We start from the raw sequence: 22,477 nt of genomic DNA on the forward strand, positions 1-22,477 counted from the left end.
AAGAAAATGAAGGAAATTTTGGCTTTAAAGTGATTTTAGTTTGTTGTTTTGTTTTGTTTTTTTGATGGGGGTGTTTGGTTTTTTGGGTTTTGTGTGTTTTGGTTTTGTTTTTTACTTCCCATGTGTTATAGTCACCACAACACATTTGTTAAGCTTTGTTGTGTGTAGGTGTCCTTTTGATCTAGGTATATTTCAGGCTTCCTTGTATCCTAGATATTGTTTAAAAAATCATCTACCAGTGACAGTTTGTCATATTTCCAGTTAATACCAGTGTCAGTATTGTTAGTTACACAAACTGATTTGGTCTTTGCATATGCTGTGTGTCAGTTCTTTTGGGATGTTTGATATAGCAAGCACAGCACTTACTCTCTCCAAATATTTGACCAAATTCTCTCATTTATTCTGTCTGTGGTATGCAATTTAAATTGTCATTAATATGTTATTTAATAAATTGTAGTGTTTTTTACAAGACATAGTTTTATCAAGTGAAAATATCATTGTTTTTATAATAGTTTTATCTCCTGAAAACCATCAGGGCAACTGTGGCATTTGGTCTGTGTATCACAGAGAAGATACACAGGAACAAGACAGTGAGGCTGCTGAGACACACACCTTGTGCAGTGCTTTTACATGGGCACATTAGTAACTTCCTGTGTGAGAAATACTTTAAAGCTGGCATCATTTCTGCATGTAGGAATGGCTAACTTGTAATCATCCATTCCTAAGCAGGTCTGCAGGCTATGCCATTGTTCCCCTCTTGACTCAGCTCTCTAGGAAATAGTGTCACTTTGCCTAGAATCTGAGCTTCCAAGGCTAACCAGTTGTCTTTCTTGAAGGAGAACTGCTGTGGCTGCCCAGCTGTGTGGCATTTGACATACAAATGGTGTTTCTAAAACTGGCTGGTACCACTTCCAGAGTGCACCTGATAATTGGTACTTGGGTAATGTGGATGTAGCTGAGAAACAATGAAAGCAGAGGCAAAAGTGCTTGTGTTGGAGTTGCTCTTCAGTGCAAAGTGCTGGCCTGTATCACAAATAGTGTGGCCAGCAGGAGTAGGGCAGTGCCTGTCCCCTGGAGACCACATGGGTGAAATGGCACCTTGAATCCTGTGTCCAGTTCTGAGCCCCTCAATTCAGGAAAGATATTGAGGTGCTGCAGCTAGTCCAGAGAAGGGCAACAAAATTGGTGAAGGGTATGAGGAACAGCTGAGGGAGTGTGGTTGTTTAACCTGGAGAAAAGGAGGCTCAGGGGAGGCCTCATTGCTCTCTACAATGCTGAAAGGAGGTTATAGCCAGGTGAGGGTGGGTCTCTTCTCTCAGCAACAGGACAAGAGGAAATGGCCTGGAGTTGTGCCAGGGGAGGTTTGGGCTGGATATCAGGAATAATTTCTTCATTGAAAGTGTTGTCAAGCACTGGAACAGAGTGCCCAGGGAGGTGGTGGAATCACCATCCCTGGAGGTGTTAAAGAAATGACTGGGTATGGCACTGAGTGCCATGGTCTAGTTGACAGCATGGTGTTCAGTCAAAGGTTGGGCTCAGTGATCTTGGAAGTATTTTCCAACTGTAACGATTCTGTGACTCTGGGAAAGCAAAGGAAGGAATAGCACACTCACTTTGTATTCAGTGTGGTAATATGAAATCAGTGCCTATTTAACATTAAATACCTTCAGAATACCTTTCAAAAATGAGATCGTGCTAAAAAGAATGGGCTTAAATTAATTTTTTTTAAATGTGGAATAGCAAGAAATTTTTTTTACATGAAGGAAATAATTTCCAAGTAAAGGTACAGGCAGTTCTTACAGTTATAGTGACACTGATAGGCAGGCTTAATAATGGTCTAAAATTCTTCATTAATCCACAGAATAAACCAAAACATCTTTCCTATCTCAACTAGTAAGATTCATATTTGACCTACTGTCACATATTATGTAATAACATGTTGGATGTTGGTCAATCTAATAGCCATGATCATGGAATCATAGAATGGCTTGGGTTGGAAGGGACCTTAAAGATATCTCATTCCAATATGATCTTGTTGAAACTGTTGGGTGTGCCAACTGCCTTTTGTTCAGACTAAGCAAGTTAATGCTCCTTTACTTAGCAATGGATGAAACATCGACAAATGGTTATCCCAGGACTAAACCCTGTGGCCAGTGAGTCATAGGTGCAATTGGGAGCAGTTTAAGGTGACCTGTACCTGAAGGGGAAAGCAGCACAAACACCAAGGAACTGGTTTGCAGCAGGATCCAGGCAGAAAGACACTGTGCCTCTGTAAAGCACCATTTATGTGGGTCACTAATTGTTCCAAGTACAGAGCTCTCCTGGCCAGGATCACCACAGGAGCCCAGTAGAGGAGGCGGCCAGGAGACACGACTGCCAGGACAAAAAGTCTAAAATGCAACCTGAAAAGAAGGTGTATTTGGACAGACTGTCTGGAAAGGAACCTGAAGCTTTCTTTTTTTGAGTAGATTTCTTCTACTGATGCTCTGTGTTCAAAATTGGAGCAGAATTTGCTTATTGATTGTCAAAAACGGAATGGCATTAGAAAGGATTGATTTCTACTCCTAATAACTGTCAGCCTGAAGAATTCCTGATGGCTTAGATCACAAGGGTAGTAAGAACTCTGGTAATTTTTTTAAATCTATGTAATTACGGTCATGTTTGTGATGAGTCTCCAGGAACCCATTTTGTGTCAGTCTTCTAAGTCCCCATTTTGCTCATATTGAAATCTCCTGAAAAGGCTTTCATTGACCTTAATGGTGTCAAGATCTATCAAGTAGAAAATGTTTAGATGCTAAAATGATGGTTATATATATCCACAGTAAAAATGTGACTGCCAGCCATGTATTCCTGACTACTTTTTGATAATTCATTTATATTGTAGCTTCTAAACTTATGTGTCTTCTTGTCATGTCTTCTGTGCTTCATTAAGTGTTTTGTATTTTTCGGAATTTCTGTGTGCTAAAAGTGCAGAATAAAGTACCAATAGGCATAAACTGAATGCCTCGCTTATTTAAAGTAATCCCCGAGTGGACGGAATATAAAGTTATTCCCTCTGGAATTCTTTTACATCTACATTAAAAATAATACTGCTACGTTTAAATGACCATGACAGCTTTTAATGTGATGTTATGAAAGGCCCATTGTCTATAAACTTTGTATGAAATCCCACACGCAAGACTTTAGGGCATACCCAAAGAATTCGTTCTTTTGAAGCTACTGTGAAGGTCAAACCAAAATATTTGTTCTTTCTGAAACGTCTTGGTATGTCAGGAAGATTGGAGTTGACAACAGGAATCTGCCCTTGCCGGCCAAGTAGTTTCTGAAGTTAGTTAAGCAAAATTCTATGTAGTGGAACCTGTTGTTCCAAATCACTGGGGTCGTCCAGCAAGCGCTGGTGCTGTTCGTGCCTGCAGCCCAGCCCCATGTGCTGGGGGCTCCCCGGCTTCCCCAGGGTCACTGCTGGGCCCCGTCCCCGCCGCGTCCTGGCCCTTCCCCCGCTGCCGGCGGCTGAGGAAGTCCATTGTGTCCGCGGCACGGCTCCAGCCCCCCCGACGGACGTTTCTGGTGCGCTGGGCAAGTTCCCAGTCATGCCGGGCATTCTTGGGAAGATCGGGCGATAAGGGGAGGAAATGACGGAGAGTCACCCCAGCGCCACCGGCCCCGCCGCACCACCACGGCCGGCGGGACGGGCCCCCTGCGTGGGCCGGGGGGCGGCGGCGCGGGCTCAGGTGAGGCGGCCCCGGGGCCAGGCCCGGCGCAGCGCGCGCCCCGCCCCGCGCGGCCGGCGGAAGTGAGCGCAGCGCGGCGGGGGGAGCTGCCCGCAGCCTGGAGCGCTCCTGCTGGGAGCAGCCGGGACGAGGGGAAATGGCCAAGGTAGGCGCGGGGAGCCCCGGGGGTCGGGGCGAGCTGCGGGCCCCGCGCCGTCCCGGCCCTGCCGCGTGTCGCTCGTTCCGCTCCCCGCCGTGCCCCGCTTCGCCCGCCCGTCCCGGGGGTCGCCGCGACCCTCGGCCTCCGGGCGCTGCTCGCCGCCGGCGCGACCCCGGGGCTGCCCCGGGCGGCACCTGCGGGCGGCGGGCCCGGGGTAGCGCTGTCCGCACGGCCCGTCCCGCTCCCGTGGCTCTGTGGGCTCCCCGAGCCGGGCGCGGCTGCGGCGGCGCTGCCTGCGGGAAGCGCTTCCAGCCGGGAACTGCGTGTCTGGAGCTCTGGAGCGGCGCCGCTCGGGGCGCGGAGCCGTCCGGAGCTGCTGCCCGCGCTCCGCAGGTGCTAGAGGTGCTTTTTGGATCCGGGGATGAAGTTTCCGCAGTGGCGGGGAGCTGTCACCGGCGCGGAGCGGGGAGCTCGGGAGGTGCCCGGCGTAGGGGGGCACCTTGGCGGTCGCTGCAGAGACCCACCAGGTTTACGTTTCCTTTTTGTTCATCACCTTGTTGGTTTCGGAGGGGGTTCGCTTGCCCCGGGTTGCTGTGGTTCCAGAAAAGTAGGATGTTTACAAAACTGATCCCTAAACAGCTCTGCTGTTTCCTCCGGGAGCTTTGCCGATATTTCTAGTGATACATGGAAGTTTGTGACTGCCTTGCTGTTCTTGGCTCGATCTAGTTTATCATTCTGTATCAACACAATAAAAAAGGTATTCCTGCAGCTTTGTTAGCACAAGTAACCCCCCACTTCAGCTATGCTGTTATTGGGGGAAGGATGTGGTAGCAAGATGCAGTCAAAATAAAAGCATTTGGAAGAAAAGGAGATTCTGGTGGTCTTTCTACTCATTGTATTACTTATTACAAGCCTGATACTTGTAATACTCCAGAGCATAGCACAGTTAAACTGATTTGGGGGAGAGGAGAGATGCAGAGGTTTTAACTGATAACATTGCATATTTAATGCAGATCTCTTCCCAAAGGGAACTGAAAATGTAAGAAAAATGTCTGATGTTTGTACAAGATGTTGTGCAATACTTGCTTTGAATATAAGCTGTATTCTGGAGTAGTAGTGATGGATGACTTATGAAGAATCCAAAGGAGAAGCAGAAATGGGGCAGGGGAAATGAAATCAGACAGACAAAAGTATTTTTTATATGGCTTTGTTGGCTTTGAAGGCAGTTGTGTGCTTCATTCTCCCAACACTGAGAGTGGGCCTGTAAAAAACTTTATGTATCTGGGAGAAAGAGAAGTTGCTTAAATTGGCCTCACTTAGCACATTTGTGGGAGGGGGAGAAAGGGAATATAGTTCCCACTAAGTTCTGTTTGTTTTTTGGGGTTGTTTTCTTATGTAAAAGCAAGTTGGAGCAAAACTGGTAAGAATAAGAGGACAGTGAAAGAAAGATGCATAGAAGATAAAGGCAGCGGGAGAGAACACAGGCAGAAACGACAAATACTGGAAGTTAAATGACCTTTTGGGGAGAGGATCACAGACCAGACAAGTAATAGGTTATTTAGAGTCTCATGTTCTTAAATGGTCTGCTGTATTTGAATATTATTTTACGTCTCTTAGAGGTGCTTGTTTATGAAAAATACAAAGGAGATCTCAGGAAATATTTAATATTTTGATTGATTTAATAAAATAGATTTGTTTTAATTTCAGTGCATTAGTAACCCTGATTTATGTACTTGAGGTTCCTCTTTTATTGCTGTCATCCCTGAGAACTCAAAGGTTCATCAGGACATATAATCGTTGTATTGAAATTGATGATTTAGTGATTTTTATCCAATTTGAGTAGCTCTCTGTGTACTAATAAAGAAAATTGAATGCCTTAAATGGAAAGTGATGCATTTCAAAATGTCAAGTAAAAAAAAATCACTTTCAGATTCTGTGTTCCTTTGTTTCTTGCTTCTCAAACTAAATTGAAACCGTTGATATTTCTTACTCAGTGTTGCTGTTGTATTTGCTGCCTAGCTGGAGACACTTGGATTAAAATGTTTAAGGAATAAAAATGCTGAGGTGATGTTTTTGAGGGCGTTTTTGTTGTTGTTGTCTTAAGCTTTGATGTGGGCCCAAAACCAGACGGTATGGGGTTATTTAGAAAAATGAATGCTAGATTTGAATTTTATTAGAGCAGGATTGCATGTTGTTTGTCTTTTAAACTCTTGAACAGCTCTTAAGGCTGCCTTATGGGAACTTCAAAAATTGCAGTGAAGTAGCTCTGGTGGGTAGGCCGGTTTAAGTCCAACACTGACATGATTAAAATTCAGAAAACACAAGATCAGCGTTAAAGACATTCAGGTAAAGATGATATTTTTTGGGTTTGTTTGTTTGTTTGTTTGTACTTTTTAGAAGTATTGCCTTTTAGTGTCTGCAGTCAGTACAGAAATTATTTGGTGTTTATTTGTTTTTAGGATAATACAACAAGCTTAAAAATGAGAGAGTGTTACATAAATGTAAGTTGTTTGCTTTATGGATGTGTGACCATGTAAATGTATCATTCTAGTTTAAGTAGAATATGTGGATGTGTAATTAATTACCAGAACCAGGGTTCAGTCTTTATCATCAATAAAATTAGTCATCTAATACAGCATCACCCAGCCCCTTTGTAGGTGAGGAGGTTGATGTGATGTAAGTTTGTGAGAAGAATGGTGAAGTTGTTTCCAGACTGGACAGGGAAGGGAAGGAGGAAATGTTTCAAAGCATGCCAGTAATGATAAACCTCACTTAAGCTATAAAAGTTTTAGAATTAAATGCTTTCGTCAATGCTCACATTTAAAAAAGTTATGAGAAGTATTACTTCAACCTGTAACTTTGTAGAAATGCAGCCTGAAAGTATTTCCTTAGATTAAGGTGTCCAAGTGATGGTCACTTCAGAGGGAAGAAATGGAAGTAAGAGGGAGAAGGTATGTGTGCATGTTTCATGTAACTTGGAGTTACAAACAAAACATGACTTACAAAAACCCAACCAGAACTTGCAGTGTGTAGTGTGTGAGCACCTTGTGGTGTTTGTGCTAAGGGAATGTCACTGGATCAGATCTGGAGGTTGTTTAGTGCATCGTGACCCAGAGGAAATAATTGAGGTTGTAGGCATCAGTGTTGTAGTTGATGTTTGTAAGGGACTGATCAAGAACAGGTCATCTCAATAACTGATCTGATCTTCTGCTTAGGTTGTAGTCACAGCAGAGGAGTAGAGACGGTGCTCTTATAAGGTGAGAGCTGGAAGTTTACCCAAGTTCAACATCCACCTGAACAAATTCCTGATGAAAAAGTTCATCAAGAGTCTTAATCTTAGAGAAGTTACCTCAGGATTCAGGAAGTACTTGAGTGCCAAATTAGTGGAGACTAGAAGTGTATTTTGAGGAAGTATTTGTGTTGGTTTGGCTTTTTCCTGTTTGCATTTCCAAAGCCACCTTTAGAGACAAGATCAGGATGAGATGAACCTTTGGTCTGAGCATAGCCACCCTGTTCAATTTTCTACCTGTGTACTGTAAAAAACCAAACTCAAACAAACCCTGTAATTGTTCAGTCAATACATGTGATAAGCATTTAGTGTTTTCTAATGGTTAAAGCGCAGAGGTACGCATGAACAGTGCATTTCTTCTGTCAATTAGTAATTAGCAATTCTGCTGGATCTCCTATGAATATGAGGTGTGTGACTAAGAAGCATCTGCTGGTTATATCTGAAACTGTGCAAGTTTCCTGCCTGAGGGGAAACTCAGCTGCTGAAGCAAGTGGTGGAAATAATTTGGCTACTGCAGCAGAATTGCATTAGGTTAGACTGGTAGGGTGATACTAATACAGTGATATAGAGTTAAGTCTGGGCCAGAGCTGAGGTGTCAGTGTTTCCTCCCCATGCATGTTTTAGATTATGTTTTGTTGATGGTGTATGTTGTGCACTGCTGCACAGGGAGTAAAATAGGAGCTCTGTGGGGAAGGGTTGTTTTTATCTCCCTGTGCTAACAGCTTCTGTACCTTGCATCATGAGCCTCCTGCATTTTGCTGTATTTTCAGTGTTTTGTGACATTAGTAGGATGTCTGCAGGGCTTACTTCAGGCACATAATTTAGGAAACATTGGGAAAAAAATTTAACACGGTCCTTTGTCTATGCTGCAGAATGTTAGAGAACTATATGGAAGGTGTTTGGGCATCTCTGTTGTGGTAATTAAAGCAGACAGCACAGATGTTTCTTTCCTCTTTCTCTATTCTACCTACACTAGACACTTTCTATGGTTTTGATAAAATTGGATATGTAGTTTAAAATGTTGTCTGTCTTGTGTTTAGTACCACTGGGATCAGGATTAGTGCAAGTACTAGTTTAGCTACATGCTCCAGGTAATTTGTCATGTTCTGCTGGGGTCAGGCCTCACACTGCATGAATAACTAAGGTCCCTTCCAGCCTTAATTGTTCCATGAAAGTGATATTCCAGAATAAAATTACTTTGCAAGTCAGGAATTACTGCACCAATTATTCAGCTGGGGAATCAAAATATTTGGGACAGTGATCTCACTTAAAGAATAGGAAAAAGGCTCCCCTTAAGCCAGCAGCTAATGGTGATTCTGTGTGAAAGTTTGTGTTGCCTGGGTGTTTTCAAATATCCATTGAAAAGGGGGATTGGTGGAGGGATTGTGCACGTCAGGGTGACCTGGAGAAAAGCACCACTTAAGACGTGTCTGTAGAGCAAAGGACCCAGTACAAAGGTTTTAAAAGCGAACTTTTGAAACAGGAGGGTTGGAATTGAAAGCATTATTCTGTAAGGAGAAACATTGCAACAGAACTAGAATTCCTAGCCTTTGTCAAACAATGAGGGTAATAAGCTTGGCTGTAAGGCGTGGAAAAAACTGTCTTGGCCAAGTGCATCGGAGTGAAACAGCCTGGGATGCCATCAGTTTCATTCTTGCTCTTTTCTGGTACCTGCATCCAGAAAATACTGGGCAGGGACAGAATAGGAGGATGCTGTTAGAGAGCTGGGAACAGGATAGGGATGCAAAGTGTGGTGAGTAGTTCTACAGCTGATGAAACTGCTGCCAAGCTTCCTGTTAATTTGTGTCTTCCGCTGATGGGCTTTAAGGACTTCTTACCATGATTCAATCATGATTCAAAATTTGTGAAGTTTATCCTGATGATAAATCTGCAGTGTCCAGTTACATGAGCTCATGGTACAGTTTTCTTCTGGCTGTGAGAGCCAGTGTTCTTGGCAGGGTCAGGGTTTTTGTTTTTATGAACCTTACATGGAATTCAATTATCTGTATGACCCCTATCTCTTAACAGACCTAAATGGAGTGGAGGTTAGGTTCAAAATTTGAGGGGAGGAGTATAATAGCAGAAATGTGCTGAGTAAGCTTGCAAACCTGCTGTACCAAAACTACATGTACCAGTATCTACTGATGGAAGGGCTTGCACTGGCCAGTGGTGCAGACCATTGCAGGGAAGAGTGTGGCCATGGGAAACACATGATCTGTAGGTATCTGTAGCTGCCCTCACTGACATCTGGCTGGAAATCATGACAGATGCATCCATGCGTTGTCTCTCTTGAAACATTGATCAAAACCTGAAAATTCAAATTTAACAGCAGCTACAAAATGTGCCATGTCTACTGATGATCCTCTGCACAGTGTCCTGGGTGAAAATTTATTTCAGTAGTGCATAAGTTTTCATAAGCACTGAAACAGCTGAGGCTGGATTTTTCAAGGGATTTGTTGCTGATGTTGAAAGACCTTAAAGGCTGAGACTTCCTGTTCTAGTGCTAGAAACGTCCTATTCTTGCCTAGCTCTTGAGATCAAAGGTTTTGTGATGAAATTGTACTTTTTAGGCATAAATGAAATTTCAAAATCAGAGTGAAGAGATGCAAGTTCCTGCTTAGGTATTTATGATCTGAATTATTTGAGCAAAAGAAAAGAAGTGAGTGTTGGTTCAGGGTTTGTGCCCAATTAAAAATTGCAGCTGTATTTCAGCTAGTGAAGTTGTCTTTGAAGGTTCTGTAGATACGAGCTGAAACAAAATGGATTCAATTTTCTGGTTAACTGTGTTAATCTCATTTGTAAGGAGGTACTTGCTAATTTTAATAAAATGACTGGATTAGAGAAGCTACTAAGTTTTTAGTGGAAAGATAGTGTGATAGAACTGTATAGCTTTAACACTGACTTTTCAGAACAGTTTGTTATTGAGAAAACCTCCACTTCAAAGCTAACATTATTTAAAAAGAATAACAGCCTTAGTTCAAGAAGTCATGTCATGAGTATGTGCTCAGTTTTTTTTCTCAGTTTGTAGCAATCTGAATGCATCTGGCAGAGAAGGCTTCTGAACATCAAAGTTCTTGTGACTTTTTTTCTTCCTGTTTTTTTTGCTAAGGAGTTTTCCTGCTGTGGCAAATGTCTGGCTATGAATTCCTTTGCAGATGATTAGTATTTTCCACAGTATATTACTGCTATATTTTGCTAAGTTTTCCCTGGTTTCCCATAAAACTGCTACTGTCTCTGGTATGCAGGCAAGATTTGTTAATTCCTAAGTTAGCTACGATCCAATGTGAGGCAAATACTTCAAGTATTTTCGTTTTTGTTTTCTTTAATGGCAAAATAACCTCAAGATTACTTTGAAAATTGCACTTGTTTTGAAGAAGCACTGGCTGCTGTATGCCAGGGCCTTGCTTTATAAGGAATGCAGGAAATGGCCTGACTTGTTATCATTGCTTCTGTATTTAGTGCTTGGACTCCAGGGAGTTCATGTGCACTGATTTCTGATAGCTATAAAGTACTTCTTGTGAAGAAATTACCAAATAATATGTTCCGTGCTTGCGTAGAACAAATTATAAATAGGGTATTACAAGCCTTGGGTGTTTTTGAAAAGAAAGCTGTGCAACTCATCTGAAATAGAGAAGAATGTTAACATGTACATAAGCAGATGGTGAGATTACCTCTGCTTAAGGTAAAATGATCTGTGTCTGATGAAGTCATCCCTTGCTCATGAAGATAGGAAACTAATTTAGATTTTGGGAGTCTTTGTCCTGGTAGAGATGTAATGTCCTGTACTGGTTCCTCAAAGCTTCTTGCCAGAAAACTATAAATTCGTTATTGGAAAAAAATTTCTTCCTGGTTCCATTTTATGTATTTGCTAGGCTAGTGCATATCTTTTTTTAAAATTAAGCCTGTCTAAGTGAAAATCTGGTTTAAAATTAATTTCTATTCCATGTAGAGGCTTTGATCTGAAGGAGATGGTCAGGCATCAGGCATCTCTTGAAGTTTCTTGGTTCTTGATTATTGAGAAGTTTTCTTGCTGTTTTTTTTTTTTAAGAGTATTTTACTCATCTGAAAGAATGAATGATGTGCAAGACTCAAAATTATATAACAATGCACAGGTACTTGAGTGATCAAATTAACTTTAGGCTCTAAACACATTTATGTATAATTGTTACCAAGGAAGTGTTGCTCTTACAGAAACTCTGGTAGACTGGAGCCAAAGAGGTCTGCAGACTCCTGTCTGATCACAGCTGGTTGAGAAGGAAAGTACTGTTCCAAGTTAGTGAAATCTGGCTGCAAGAGACATTACCCTTGGTCAGGGCTGTAGTGGTTGAGGCTTTAGATCCACTTTTAAAGGAAATAGGTGAGGTTCTGCTGGAGCAGTGGAAATATGGTGACTTCACCCAAATCTGAATGTGTATGTTTAATTTCAAAATTAGGGGACAAGTAAGTGATGTAGGGGATTGTTTTATCACTTCTGAATTTCTGTTATAATCTCTTCAATTGCTTCTGGCTTTCATTTAAAAATAAATGAAATGTTTCTCGTTCTTTGAGTGCTTGGCAAGAGGAGCACTCTTGAAGGTGAACAGATTGACAGCTGAAAACTGATTATTACTGTTACTTAAAATAGTGTGCAGCAGTTCAGATTAGAGAAGTCCTAGATCAGTAAAGATCACTTCTGGGTCTTCAGTGACCTCCAGCTGTTGCAAACTTCTGGTGAGTTCCTATAGCTTGGTCAGTAATGGTTCAGGATTCTAGGATTTGAATTGAAACTTATTTTTCTGAGTGTTTGAGGAGTTCCCTGCTGATAGATGATCCTAATGGAATTTGCCCTTCTAGAACTTTGTAAATATTGGAGAAGTTTAAATTCTGCTCACTCTCTGCCTTTGAACTTAAATGGCTGCAAAGTGAGAGGTTCAAAGTGAAGCTAAACTTATGTGAAAAAGTTAACTGATGCTGCATGGTTAGCATTTAAAAGAAAGTCTATCAGTATTTCAATCATGCTTATGCCTAGGGAGCTTTTCTTCTGATGTGTTATATGAATGTACTGCTTAGAACTGACATGCAGGATAAAGTTTCGCCAAAACTAATGCAATTTCATAAATTTTTTTGTATGAGTATTTTTTACCTCAAACTGTTAAAAAAAAAAAACCTGCAGTCTGCTTATGAAATTTGATAGAAGTTTATACACTGACTTTAGAAGTTTCCCAAGGACAGGACTTAAATACAGCAATCATATTATGTGTATGTATGCTGTTGAGGTTGTCTTACAAAGAATAAGGCTGAAATTCAGTTTTTCAGATAATCACTAACCTTCTGTCTTGAATGCTGGAAGTCATTGGATTTGTCAGTGCAAGTGTGCTGTCATAAACTGACTAAAATGCAGCACCGTAATGTGAAATTGTGAAATAAGCAGTTACTGCGTGTCTGGGATTCTCTAGATGTTGTGAATGGAGGTGCTGTGGTAGCTGTGTACCATGTTTCTGAGAGCTAAGGAATGTGTGTTTGTCTGTAGTTGTAACTTCGTGGAACAGTGACTCTCCTTGTGAACAGGAGACTGCTTGATGATATGGAGATCAAGGCCATCAATTTCCGCAGACAAATAAGGCTTTTTGTTTTCTTTTAAGAGCTGGCTGTTGTTATATATAGATACTTTAAAGACCATATAAGTATTTTTTTCATCTCCTTAAGGAAAAATCACTTTAATTATAAAGCAGCACCTGAATGATTGATCATCTTGTAAGTTGTAGCCCAAGCAGTTCTGAAAGTATGATTCTATTTTATTTTTTTGAATAAAGTTCAGGAAAAAGCCCAGCTGCTCTTTAGAATTCTTAGTCAACACCAAGACTCTGAAAATTGCAAACTCCACTTACCTCAGGCTGCTGCTTCTTGGAAGAGCTAAGTAGGAATTCTTGAGAGGACTTTGTAAGTCAGGGTGTTCTTGCATCTAAAAATCTGACATAGCAGTTTAAACCAGCTCTAAGTTAATGAAGAGATTAAAGCCAGCTTAGCTTTCTAGACAGTGAGAAGGTGGTGTCAAGTATATGAGACTTCTCATTAGGATATTATCTGTAGCTGATAGGCTTAGACCATCTACAAAATACTCAGTACATTTTCAGGAGAAGTTTTAGTATGATTGTCCTGCTAACAGGAGCACAGTAAATAATTGAAGGCCACATTTGTGCCATTAATGGGTCCAGAGACCTGCATTATCTATAAAGGAACCCAGCAAAATAGTTTTGGGTTTTTAAAATTTATTTTCCATTTGTGTTTTATGCTGAGCTCTGGAGAGAGGCAGTAGACAGGACAACACTTCTTCCTAATGGCAATATTTGTGGCTTTAATGGGTGTTCAACTCTGCAGCTTCATACACTGTACAGGAGAGGCTCTGGTGTCCATTTTTTTCTGTAGACTTTGTCTGTGTTGAACATTTATGTCATTATCCTGTGGATTGATTCATACTTATAACTTCCAAAGCTCCTTCTTAAAACTTTATGCCCCAGGACTTGAATTGTATGGTAATTCTGTTAGTCTGTCACTGTTTCAGACTTTCTGAAGGCATCCTCTTTTGTTTAAATCTTTTTTTGGTAACTGTAACATCATTTCTGATTTAATTTTGCTTTGTGAAGGGTTTCACTTGGATTTGTCTTCAGACTGAGCTGAAATGCATAGAACCTCTTATAAAGATGTATGTCCTTCACACTATAAGCCATTGAAATGAAGAAGATAAAACAAGAGCTTGGCCAGACTTAAAGAATTTAAAGAATCTGTTATAAATCTACTAAGAATCTTGCTGTCTGTGTGGGGAGTCCAGAGAAATACAGTCACTTTGTTTGAAGCACATCTCGCTGGTTTGATTCAAGGAGGGGGGGAAAAAAAAGCCTATCTAAAATCCAAACCCTTCTAATGGGTATGAATTGAAAGAGAACATAAAGAATTTTGAGTTATCTGCCTTATTTGCTGCAGAGAATTCTTAATTTGTAGATTGTTGCATGACTTAAACTCAGAATGATTTCCATCTATAAGGCTTATCTGCTTCAGTGAAACTGTGTTTTAATGAGGACTGCTGATTATGTAGTCCTCCTAGCAGAAACTCATTATTCCTGATTTTTATCTTGCTGCTGGGGTGTGCATACTGGCTGTTGCTGGAAGACATCTTATCTCCTGGGCTCAGACCCGGCTGTGTGCAAAAAGCTGCATAATAAAGTAGAAGTAATGCTGAAAAATAACACAGTTCTTGTGGTAATCTATTTCAAGATTATTTTAATAAAGAGTCTGCATAGAGTTTGTGGTGAATATGGAAAGTTGTATCATAGTCCTAAACATGAGACTGGAATTGGAGAAATGCAAAATACCATTTTCTTGGTGGTGGCCTTAAGCAAAAGTGCCCTTTTGGAGTTTCTTTCCTTACCAAGTAGTGAATGACACTTCCTGTAAAGGGCTGTTAAAGAGATTAGTCAATGAGCAGCTGTATTTAAATAGTTTATTTTGCTTGTCCAAGAAATATCATCTCATAAGCATTATTTTTCTTGTTAAGAGGGTAAAGTACAATATTTTCCAAAGGAAGAGAGGTCCTTCAGTGTCATTATGACCGTTACAATCATGGTACAGCAGTTTGAAAGGTCTGGTTTTGTAATCTAGTGAAGTAAAATGGAAGTCTTCTTGATAATGTGCTTTATCAGTGCTATATTTGTATAGTCTTTAGAACGACTTCTACTTGCAAGATTGCACCTGTGTAGTTGTTCAAGTCTGAAAACAGCTACGTACCTGAAGGTGCCTTTTGTGTTTTGGGTCTAGTGGTGCAAAAAGAAACCAAGTGCTAACTAGCACCAGTGGGCAGAGTAAGAGAAATAAATGGGTCTTCAATAATTCAAAGGCTGTGAATTTATTTGTGTGGCTTCTTTTTAAGTTTGATACTCCCTCCCCCCAAATAAACAAAAATTGGCCTCCTCAAAATTTGACATCCTGGGTTTCTGAAGGACATGTGCAACTTCGTCAGCTGGTGGTGTGTGACTTAGTAGTTGTCCACATATGGTTTGTTGCATGTGTTTCTAATGTTTCATTTTCTTTTCAGGTCTGCTAAATCCACTCTGAAGCCAAGGGGAGACAACCAGTGCAAGGGAAGTGTTGCTGATTTACATGGACATCTGCTCCTGCGGCATGGCCCAGATATCCAGCAGCAATGGATTCAAACAGCGCTCCTCACCTTCTCTGTCAGCCCCAAGGTCAAAAGATGTGGACAAAGAGGAGGCACTGCAGATGGAAGCTGAGGCATTAGCCAAGATGCAGAAAGAAAGAGGTGTAGCTGGTAATAAACAAACCTTTCATTCTTTAAGCAGCCCCAGACAAAAAGCACAGACTCATAACAAGCAGGACCATGATCTCATGGTGTTTCCAGAGTCTGATGCCAAGAGCATGGAAGACAAACTAAGTACCATTGACATAGAGAAGCTTACTCATGCTGAACTAGAGAAACTGCTGCTGGATGACAATTTTGAATCTAGCAAAGTACCTACATCACCAGCAAGACCTATTTTGAGCCCATCTGTGTCTTCACAATTTCATCTTGGGCCCACAGGTCAGAGGAGACAGTGGACACCTGGAATACCAGCACCTGTGACATGCACTTTACCTCCTATTTACACCTCAGCTTCTTACACAAAACAGACTGATGTATTTCAGAATGGATTCCATCCAAGTATGTCATCCTATCCCCCTAGAGAGCCTGTTTATCTTGGTCTCCCTAGACAGTCACAATACATTTCCTACCCCCTGGCAGCTACCACACCTTTCCATCCACATGGAGGCCTACCTTTATACCCTCCAGTACTCACACCTGAAATGGCAAAAGTATTTGACAAAATTGCAAGCACTTCAGAATTCCTGAGAAAGGGGAAGTTGAGCACGGACCTAGAAATGACTTCCATAAAGTCTGCAGTGTCCAACCTGCCGGCCTCGGAGAGCTGCAGGGATGTCTGTAAATTTGACTGGCTGGATTTGGATCCCCTGAGTAAACCAAAAGTGGATGCTGTGGAGACTCTAAACAAGGCAGAGGATGATGGAGAGAGGGCTTCAAGTATGACTGCTGAAGATCCATGGGATGCTGTTCTGTTAGAAGAAAAGCTGTTACTAACTTGTCATCTAGAAAGAAAGGTTAATGGGAAATCTTCTGGAGCCACAGTCACAAGGAGTCAGTCCTTAAACATGAGAACAACTCAGCTTGCAAAGTTACAGGGCCAAACATCACAGGTATGTAAATCAGTATCTTGAAATTGCAGTATAACAGTAAAGATTAATGACAGTATTTAAAGACACTTTAAGGTCTGTTATATATTTTGTGTGTATTACTTGGCTTGAGCAGTGTCCAAATAATGTGATGTTATGGCATATATATTAGTGCTATTCAGAAAATTGAACATTACTACTGAATTATCTCCCAAAATACTTCTGCCCTTGTGTAATCCTTCCACATTTACTGAGGAAATTGCTGTTTTTCAGCTCAACACTCCAGTAGGAAATAGAAATAATACTCAGCTCAATTAAGTGTCTAAATCATATTGATAAATATTTCAATTTTATGAGCAATTCACATGATACTGTGAAATAAAAAGGTGTCAAGCTAAGCACTGAAAGTTTTATCTTGCCTTTTACAAGACCACAGTAATTCTCTTTTGTGGGTAGAAAGCTTTCTTTCTGTGTAGGAATGCTAGACACAACTTTTGGTTTTGTGCTGGATGGTGTAGTGGCTATTAGGTCAGAAACACTGTACTTCTGCTCTAGAAGAAAGCAAAACATCTTTGTGTGATGTTATTTTTATCAGGCAGGGCAAAAACATGTTTGAGAGATTCTTATCTAGGATCGCTTTAACAAAACATTCAAGACCAAATTCTCAACAGGGGCTTTATTTATGGCACTCCTATCTTTCAACATGGAGCACATGCAGTTTGTGTCAAAAGCAGACTGTGCAGCAGGTGATCAATAGTGTCACAGTCTCACCTGCTTAATTATGCCCCATTAGGGCATCCTACTTTTTCCCAAGTCTAGTAAAAGAATTGTAGGTTATTTAACTTTTCCTATATTTTTAATTCTTCCTGTGATAATTCCACCACAAAAAAAAAAAAAAAAAAAAAACAAAACCTACATTGTGTTTTAAAATATTAGTCAGCTCACTAGAAAGTGGATATGAATTCTTCTGGGATTTGGGTTTTTTTGGAGGAGTACTAAGGCTAAAAGAGAAGTGGAGAAGTTTTCAGTGGAGAAGCCAACACCCTGGCAAGGGTGATAATGGCCAAAAAAATTGTATTTGTAGGAACTGGTTAGAGAATGGGAAATAAATTATTTGTTTGCTTTGGAGACTTTGGTTTACAGATGTTTTAAATCTTAGGTGTTGTCTTTCTAGGTGTTTTTAATAGGTGAGGGTATGCCATAAAAACCCAACTGTTACCATTCAAGGATATTTTGCAAATAATTCCTTATATCTTCCCTCCCTACCCCCAAACTGGAGGATGTTTTTTTCTCAAAAATATGAATATTTACTAGACTGTGGCCTAAAAGGCTGTCTGAATTTCCATTGAAGTGAAATTTTTGGCCCCTCATTTGAGGGATTTCCTGTTTTTTCTGGGTTAGGTGTCAGTATTCTGGCAAAAGTTCAATAGAAGGCCAGTGGAGAAGGAATAAAAACCACCCTGAAACCCAAAAAATCAATTTATCTCTGGTTTTGTGTCAGGTGTACAGATCTTGGGTCTGACGTAACTTTTTTTTCCTCCCTTGCTGTTGAGCTGTGATACATTAGCTCTGTTATTTCCTAGTATTTGGAGAGGCATGTAAATTTGGGCTGTACAGCAGTTTGCTTTTCAGTTTGCTATGTCACCTGGTGATGTGTTTGTCAGTTTTGTCAGTGGTGCTTGGTTGGCTGTAATTAATTCCTGACTAATAACGGGGCTACACTGGATCAGTGCTTCCCAGGTGGTGTCTGTAGGAAGTAATGTTTGTTGCTGAATCAAATCTGGCTTTATACATTCCAGGTTTTTTCAAGAATGTATGATTTCAAAGGGTCAATTTCTGTTGATAAGGTCCAGTCTCCTGCAATTTGCATGTCATGTACTGCTACTGATTCATAAATTAAGTTCAAGCTCTGCCTTCACAGGTGGCCTTTTCTTCCTGCCACTTTTGATTTAAAGGCTGTTCCAGCTCCTCCTCAGCAGTCATCTGATTTTCAGCAGAGCACATTTGTAACTAGCTCTTAGGTAATGTTCTTCTTTCAGGATGGAACAGCAGGTACTTAAGATGAAAGAATCATTTTGATATTTACTTCAACATGTTACAAGATATGGTGACTTTTCTGTCAGCTTTCACTGCAAGCTCTGTGTGAGAGCTTCTCTTTCATTTTTTATTTTTTTTGAAGATGACTTATGAGAATTTTAGCTCTCTGTGTGAGAGCACAGTGTACCACATGCCTTGTACACCAGCATGAATAAACCCTCATTACAAGCAGGGCCATCCTGCTTGGTACTCTTTTATTGCATTTGCTTTATTTGTGATAGCATTGCAACATCAATTCTGTAGGCAATTAATTTTTATTAAGTCACCATCTTTTTCAAACAAGTTCTTAATTTGTAACAGACTTCTGCAGTGAATGCCTAACTGAAGGTTTGAGATTTCCTTTCCAATTGTGCTCCTCCAGAATTGTTTTGGCAGCACACTCCAGTTCTAGCCTGTGTTATGACGGTAGGTGATGATACAAGACTGTGAGTTAGCAGGATTGTTTCTGCCGAGTTACTAAAGAAGAAAATAAATAGATTTAAAGATTAATATCTCAATTGGATATTCTTGAAATATACCCTGGATAGTCCCTCTTTTGCCTGTCCCGTGCCTCTACTTTATTTTCTAGTTTAAATAATTTTCCACTCAGTATAATAGGAAGCTGAGTTATGTAGCCTCTATTTTTGGCTGTCCTCTTGTGTTTTACCCAATTTACCCTGGGTTTATATGTTCTTCAAAATATACTTTCAAGTCTTGCATCTTAACAAGTTGGGATCATTCCCCCCCAACCCTTCCTGAGAAACTCCGTCTCACTGCCCCTTTAGAAAAAATATTTGTATTTTGATTCTGTCAAAACTTATGACTGTCTGTCTGTTTAATCCCTGAATCAATAGATTGCTTTGTTTTGGTGAAGTATCTATTTGTATCTGTTCTTATTATTGCCTATTTTATATATGTATTAATATTTGAAGTAACTATACATTTGTTTGTCACTCATTTCTTAAAGCAGAAGCATAAAGCATCATTTTGTCCTCTTTTATGTGTTGTTTTCTCTTGCTTTCCACAGAGTTTCTGAGTATTGTGACTTTGTGTACTCATGGAATTTTATTTAATTTGACTTTTTTTAAATTTATTGGGGTTTGGGTTTGTTTGTCATTGTTCAGTTTAATTGTATTTACAGATCACTTCTATTTTTGCAGCCTGTGCTGACATGAACTATTTATCTCATTTGGCCTGATGTCCTTTCTTTCAAGTTATTTCCTGTTTGACTGATAGCTTTTGCACCTCCTAGATTGACCCAAGTGGAAGTTAAATGAAAATTCTACTTGTTGCTCAAAACCTATCTGAGTCCAGTGGGTTTAAATAGAATTCTTAGCTTTTCAGAGCTTATTGTCCTGACATTATTTTCACAAAGGTGATCAAAAATTAATATTGAAGTTCAGCTAAAAATAAGGAGGTGTTTGGTCTTAATTTCCACAAGGAGGTCTTTCCTTACATTACATTCCCTTTCATTACATATTTGTAATAACATGAGGTTTCTCTCCTTAGCCAAGTGTGACCCTGAGGTAAACCATAGATAACCAAATCTTTTTTCTTTGCTCATTAGATTAGAATTTATTATTTACCCTGGCTAAGCTTGCATGTGTTGACATGCCTTGTTAGTTCCCCAAACTTTGAATTTAACAGTAGAATAACCTGCAAATTTTTCTGTAAGGAATTCAGAAGTGTCACATAGTGGCATAAGGTGGTGTTTCATAGTGGCATAACTGGTGTGACTTTATTTGAAGCAGGCCCCTTGTTTAGTGCTTTTATCCTATGGTTGCATAGTGCTTTGTGTACTTATTTTTAGCATTCCTTAAGGAGTTTTTAAATAGAATTTAACATTTGTAGAGGCAGCTTCTTGATTTGCAGTGGCTGAGTTCTGTGTTGAGTGCCAACCAGCAGGTGATTAACCTTCATCACAGGTGCTTGCCTTTCCCTGGGTGTGTTCCCTGCGTCCTTCCTTGTGATTTTTGGTGGTGGTGTTCTGCAATTGCTTAGAGCGCGTGCTTACTAGATACAGTTGCACAGGTTAGCAGGTCTTGTGAGGTTGCGCAGTATTTTTATGTGATAGAACTTGTCTAAGATGTTACAGTAGATGAACCTATTTAAATTTAAGATACTATGCATGCTTCTGCAGCTCATTTCAAATTTTGTGGCTTTACAGTTTCCTGTTCTAATTGTCTCCTGTGGTATGGCTAATCCCCAATTACACAGAATTTGTCCTTTTGACTGATCAGTGTTCATGCAACCAATATTTTAGCTGAAATAATTAAGTTTAAGTGCAATTCAAGTGGCAATTATAGGTTGTATCTCTTCCAAGTTTATGCTGTACTGCTTAAAGAAGTTAATTTGAAAGGAAAAATGTGCTTAAAGGAAAAGACCTGACAGTGTGTGGCTCTCAGATTTGACCCCTTTTCTGAGAGTCTAATTTGACTATATTATCTGATACACTGTAATGAAATTAGATGGCTACTTTGGCTAATAATAAATAACCCACATACTTGTTAAGTAGTTAATCGCTACTTCAAATATTAATAAATTGTGATTTTCAGAAAAACTGTAGTGCAGTCTCCTTTGTTCCTGGCCTTGTGGTTGGAATATAAGTTTCTATAAGGATTGTAAAATCTTTGGATGAGAAATGTAACTGGTCATGTAACTTATTCCAGGGAGCATCTGGCAGGAGCTTCATGAATCCTTCTGGCTAGTGATGGCTATTATACTATGGACAACTGCGTTCCACTGGTTATTCCAACTTTTCTCTGCTTTTTGCTCACTCCAGCGTTTGCATGCATGTATTGTGAATTGGATCAGAAAACAAATATTAATTTAAAATCTCCTGCAGTTCGGTGTTTATCATTTTGATTTTGTTGGTTTTTTAAGTTTATTAGATTTTGCTGTTTGAAACTACAGCTCTCTTTTAGCAGTTGTTCTTTGAATTGGATACTTTAAAGATTGTGGTTTACAGTTTTGGGAGGTGATGGGAGCATTTGGCATAAGGAATTAAAACAGTGGTAAGGTGATTCCATGGGGTTAGTTGTAAGTTTCATGTTCTGAATGCTAATTCCTTCCAGTGTTCAGCTTGTATTTTCCTGCTTTGTAGGAAGAGATAATCATGGGCACCAGTGATATGTAGTGGTTCTTTCTGGAAATACACTGAATTTGAATTGCAGAACTGGAGAAAAAAATTTTTTTTCCCTCTGTGGTTCAGCTGAATTTAGCCAAATCTGAATACAACAGGTCACTGCTGAGAGCTCAGAAACTGCTTGCAACTTCATATTAACTAATAATACTGATAGTAACTGATGCTGTCAACTAAATGACCTGCTGTCAAGGAGTCACTGCTCCAGTGAATCTATACTTTTCAAGTTAGTAGTGATACATGGTTATCTCCATATAGAAGTAGACATAAAACTAATAGTAAACCTTAGACTCATGAAAATCTGTCAGCTGCATGTGGCTTTTCTGGCTTTAGGAATATGTTTGCGGCTATTTAAATCCTGTATTATCTTTGAGTTGCAGAAAGACAATGGGACCACTGGCATGCTGACAGAAAATGTGCTTCTCCAAGCAATTGAAGGGCAGAATCAAGAACTGTCAGTTTTTTCTGAAGCAGTTACAAAGTAAGAAATGGCTGAATATGAATTAACTTTCAGAAGAGAAAAAAAAAAAGCTAAATTATTCATTTTCAGTTAGCTTGGCAGGAGCAGTCCTATATGTTTTTTTGCTTGATGGGACAAATTTCAGTATGTATCCTTTTTCCTTTTCAGATTAGACTTATAAAAATTGAAACATGTGAAGAGGCTTGTTGGTTTTTTTGGGGTTTTTTTAAGAGCTTAACTTCTGCAGAAGTTGGATATGTCCTGTAAGAATTGACCTATTAAATATTTTAAGCTATGTGGAAAACCTACCTAATTATACACTTAAGATTTTTTTCCTGTCTAACTACTAGTTTTATAATTATTGTGGGCAATGTTCTGTTGAGAGTAGAAAAATTAAATGGTGCTTTGCACATGCAATTTA

General features: G+C 39.9%; 1 protein-coding gene across 2 annotated transcripts in view; it reads left to right on the forward strand.

Moving 5' to 3' along the window:
* The first annotated feature begins 3,805 nt into the window (after positions 1 to 3,805).
* Positions 3,806 to 22,477, forward strand: part of PIK3C2A (phosphatidylinositol-4-phosphate 3-kinase catalytic subunit type 2 alpha) — a 49,430-nt gene continuing 30,758 nt past the window's right edge. The window contains exons 1-3 of one of the 2 annotated variants that reach the window (XM_053980250.1): positions 3,806 to 3,876; positions 15,228 to 16,402; positions 21,971 to 22,077. In XM_053980250.1, the coding sequence (XP_053836225.1) occupies positions 15,293 to 16,402; positions 21,971 to 22,077 (1,217 nt within the window). In that variant the 5' untranslated portion in view covers positions 3,806 to 3,876; positions 15,228 to 15,292. The remainder of the gene's footprint in view (positions 3,877 to 15,227; positions 16,403 to 21,970; positions 22,078 to 22,477) is intronic. The other variant, XM_053980252.1, reaches the window with a different exon arrangement.

This window comes from Vidua macroura, chromosome 6, assembly GCF_024509145.1.
Source record: "Vidua macroura isolate BioBank_ID:100142 chromosome 6, ASM2450914v1, whole genome shotgun sequence".
Classification (NCBI taxonomy): Eukaryota; Metazoa; Chordata; class Aves; order Passeriformes; family Viduidae; genus Vidua; species Vidua macroura.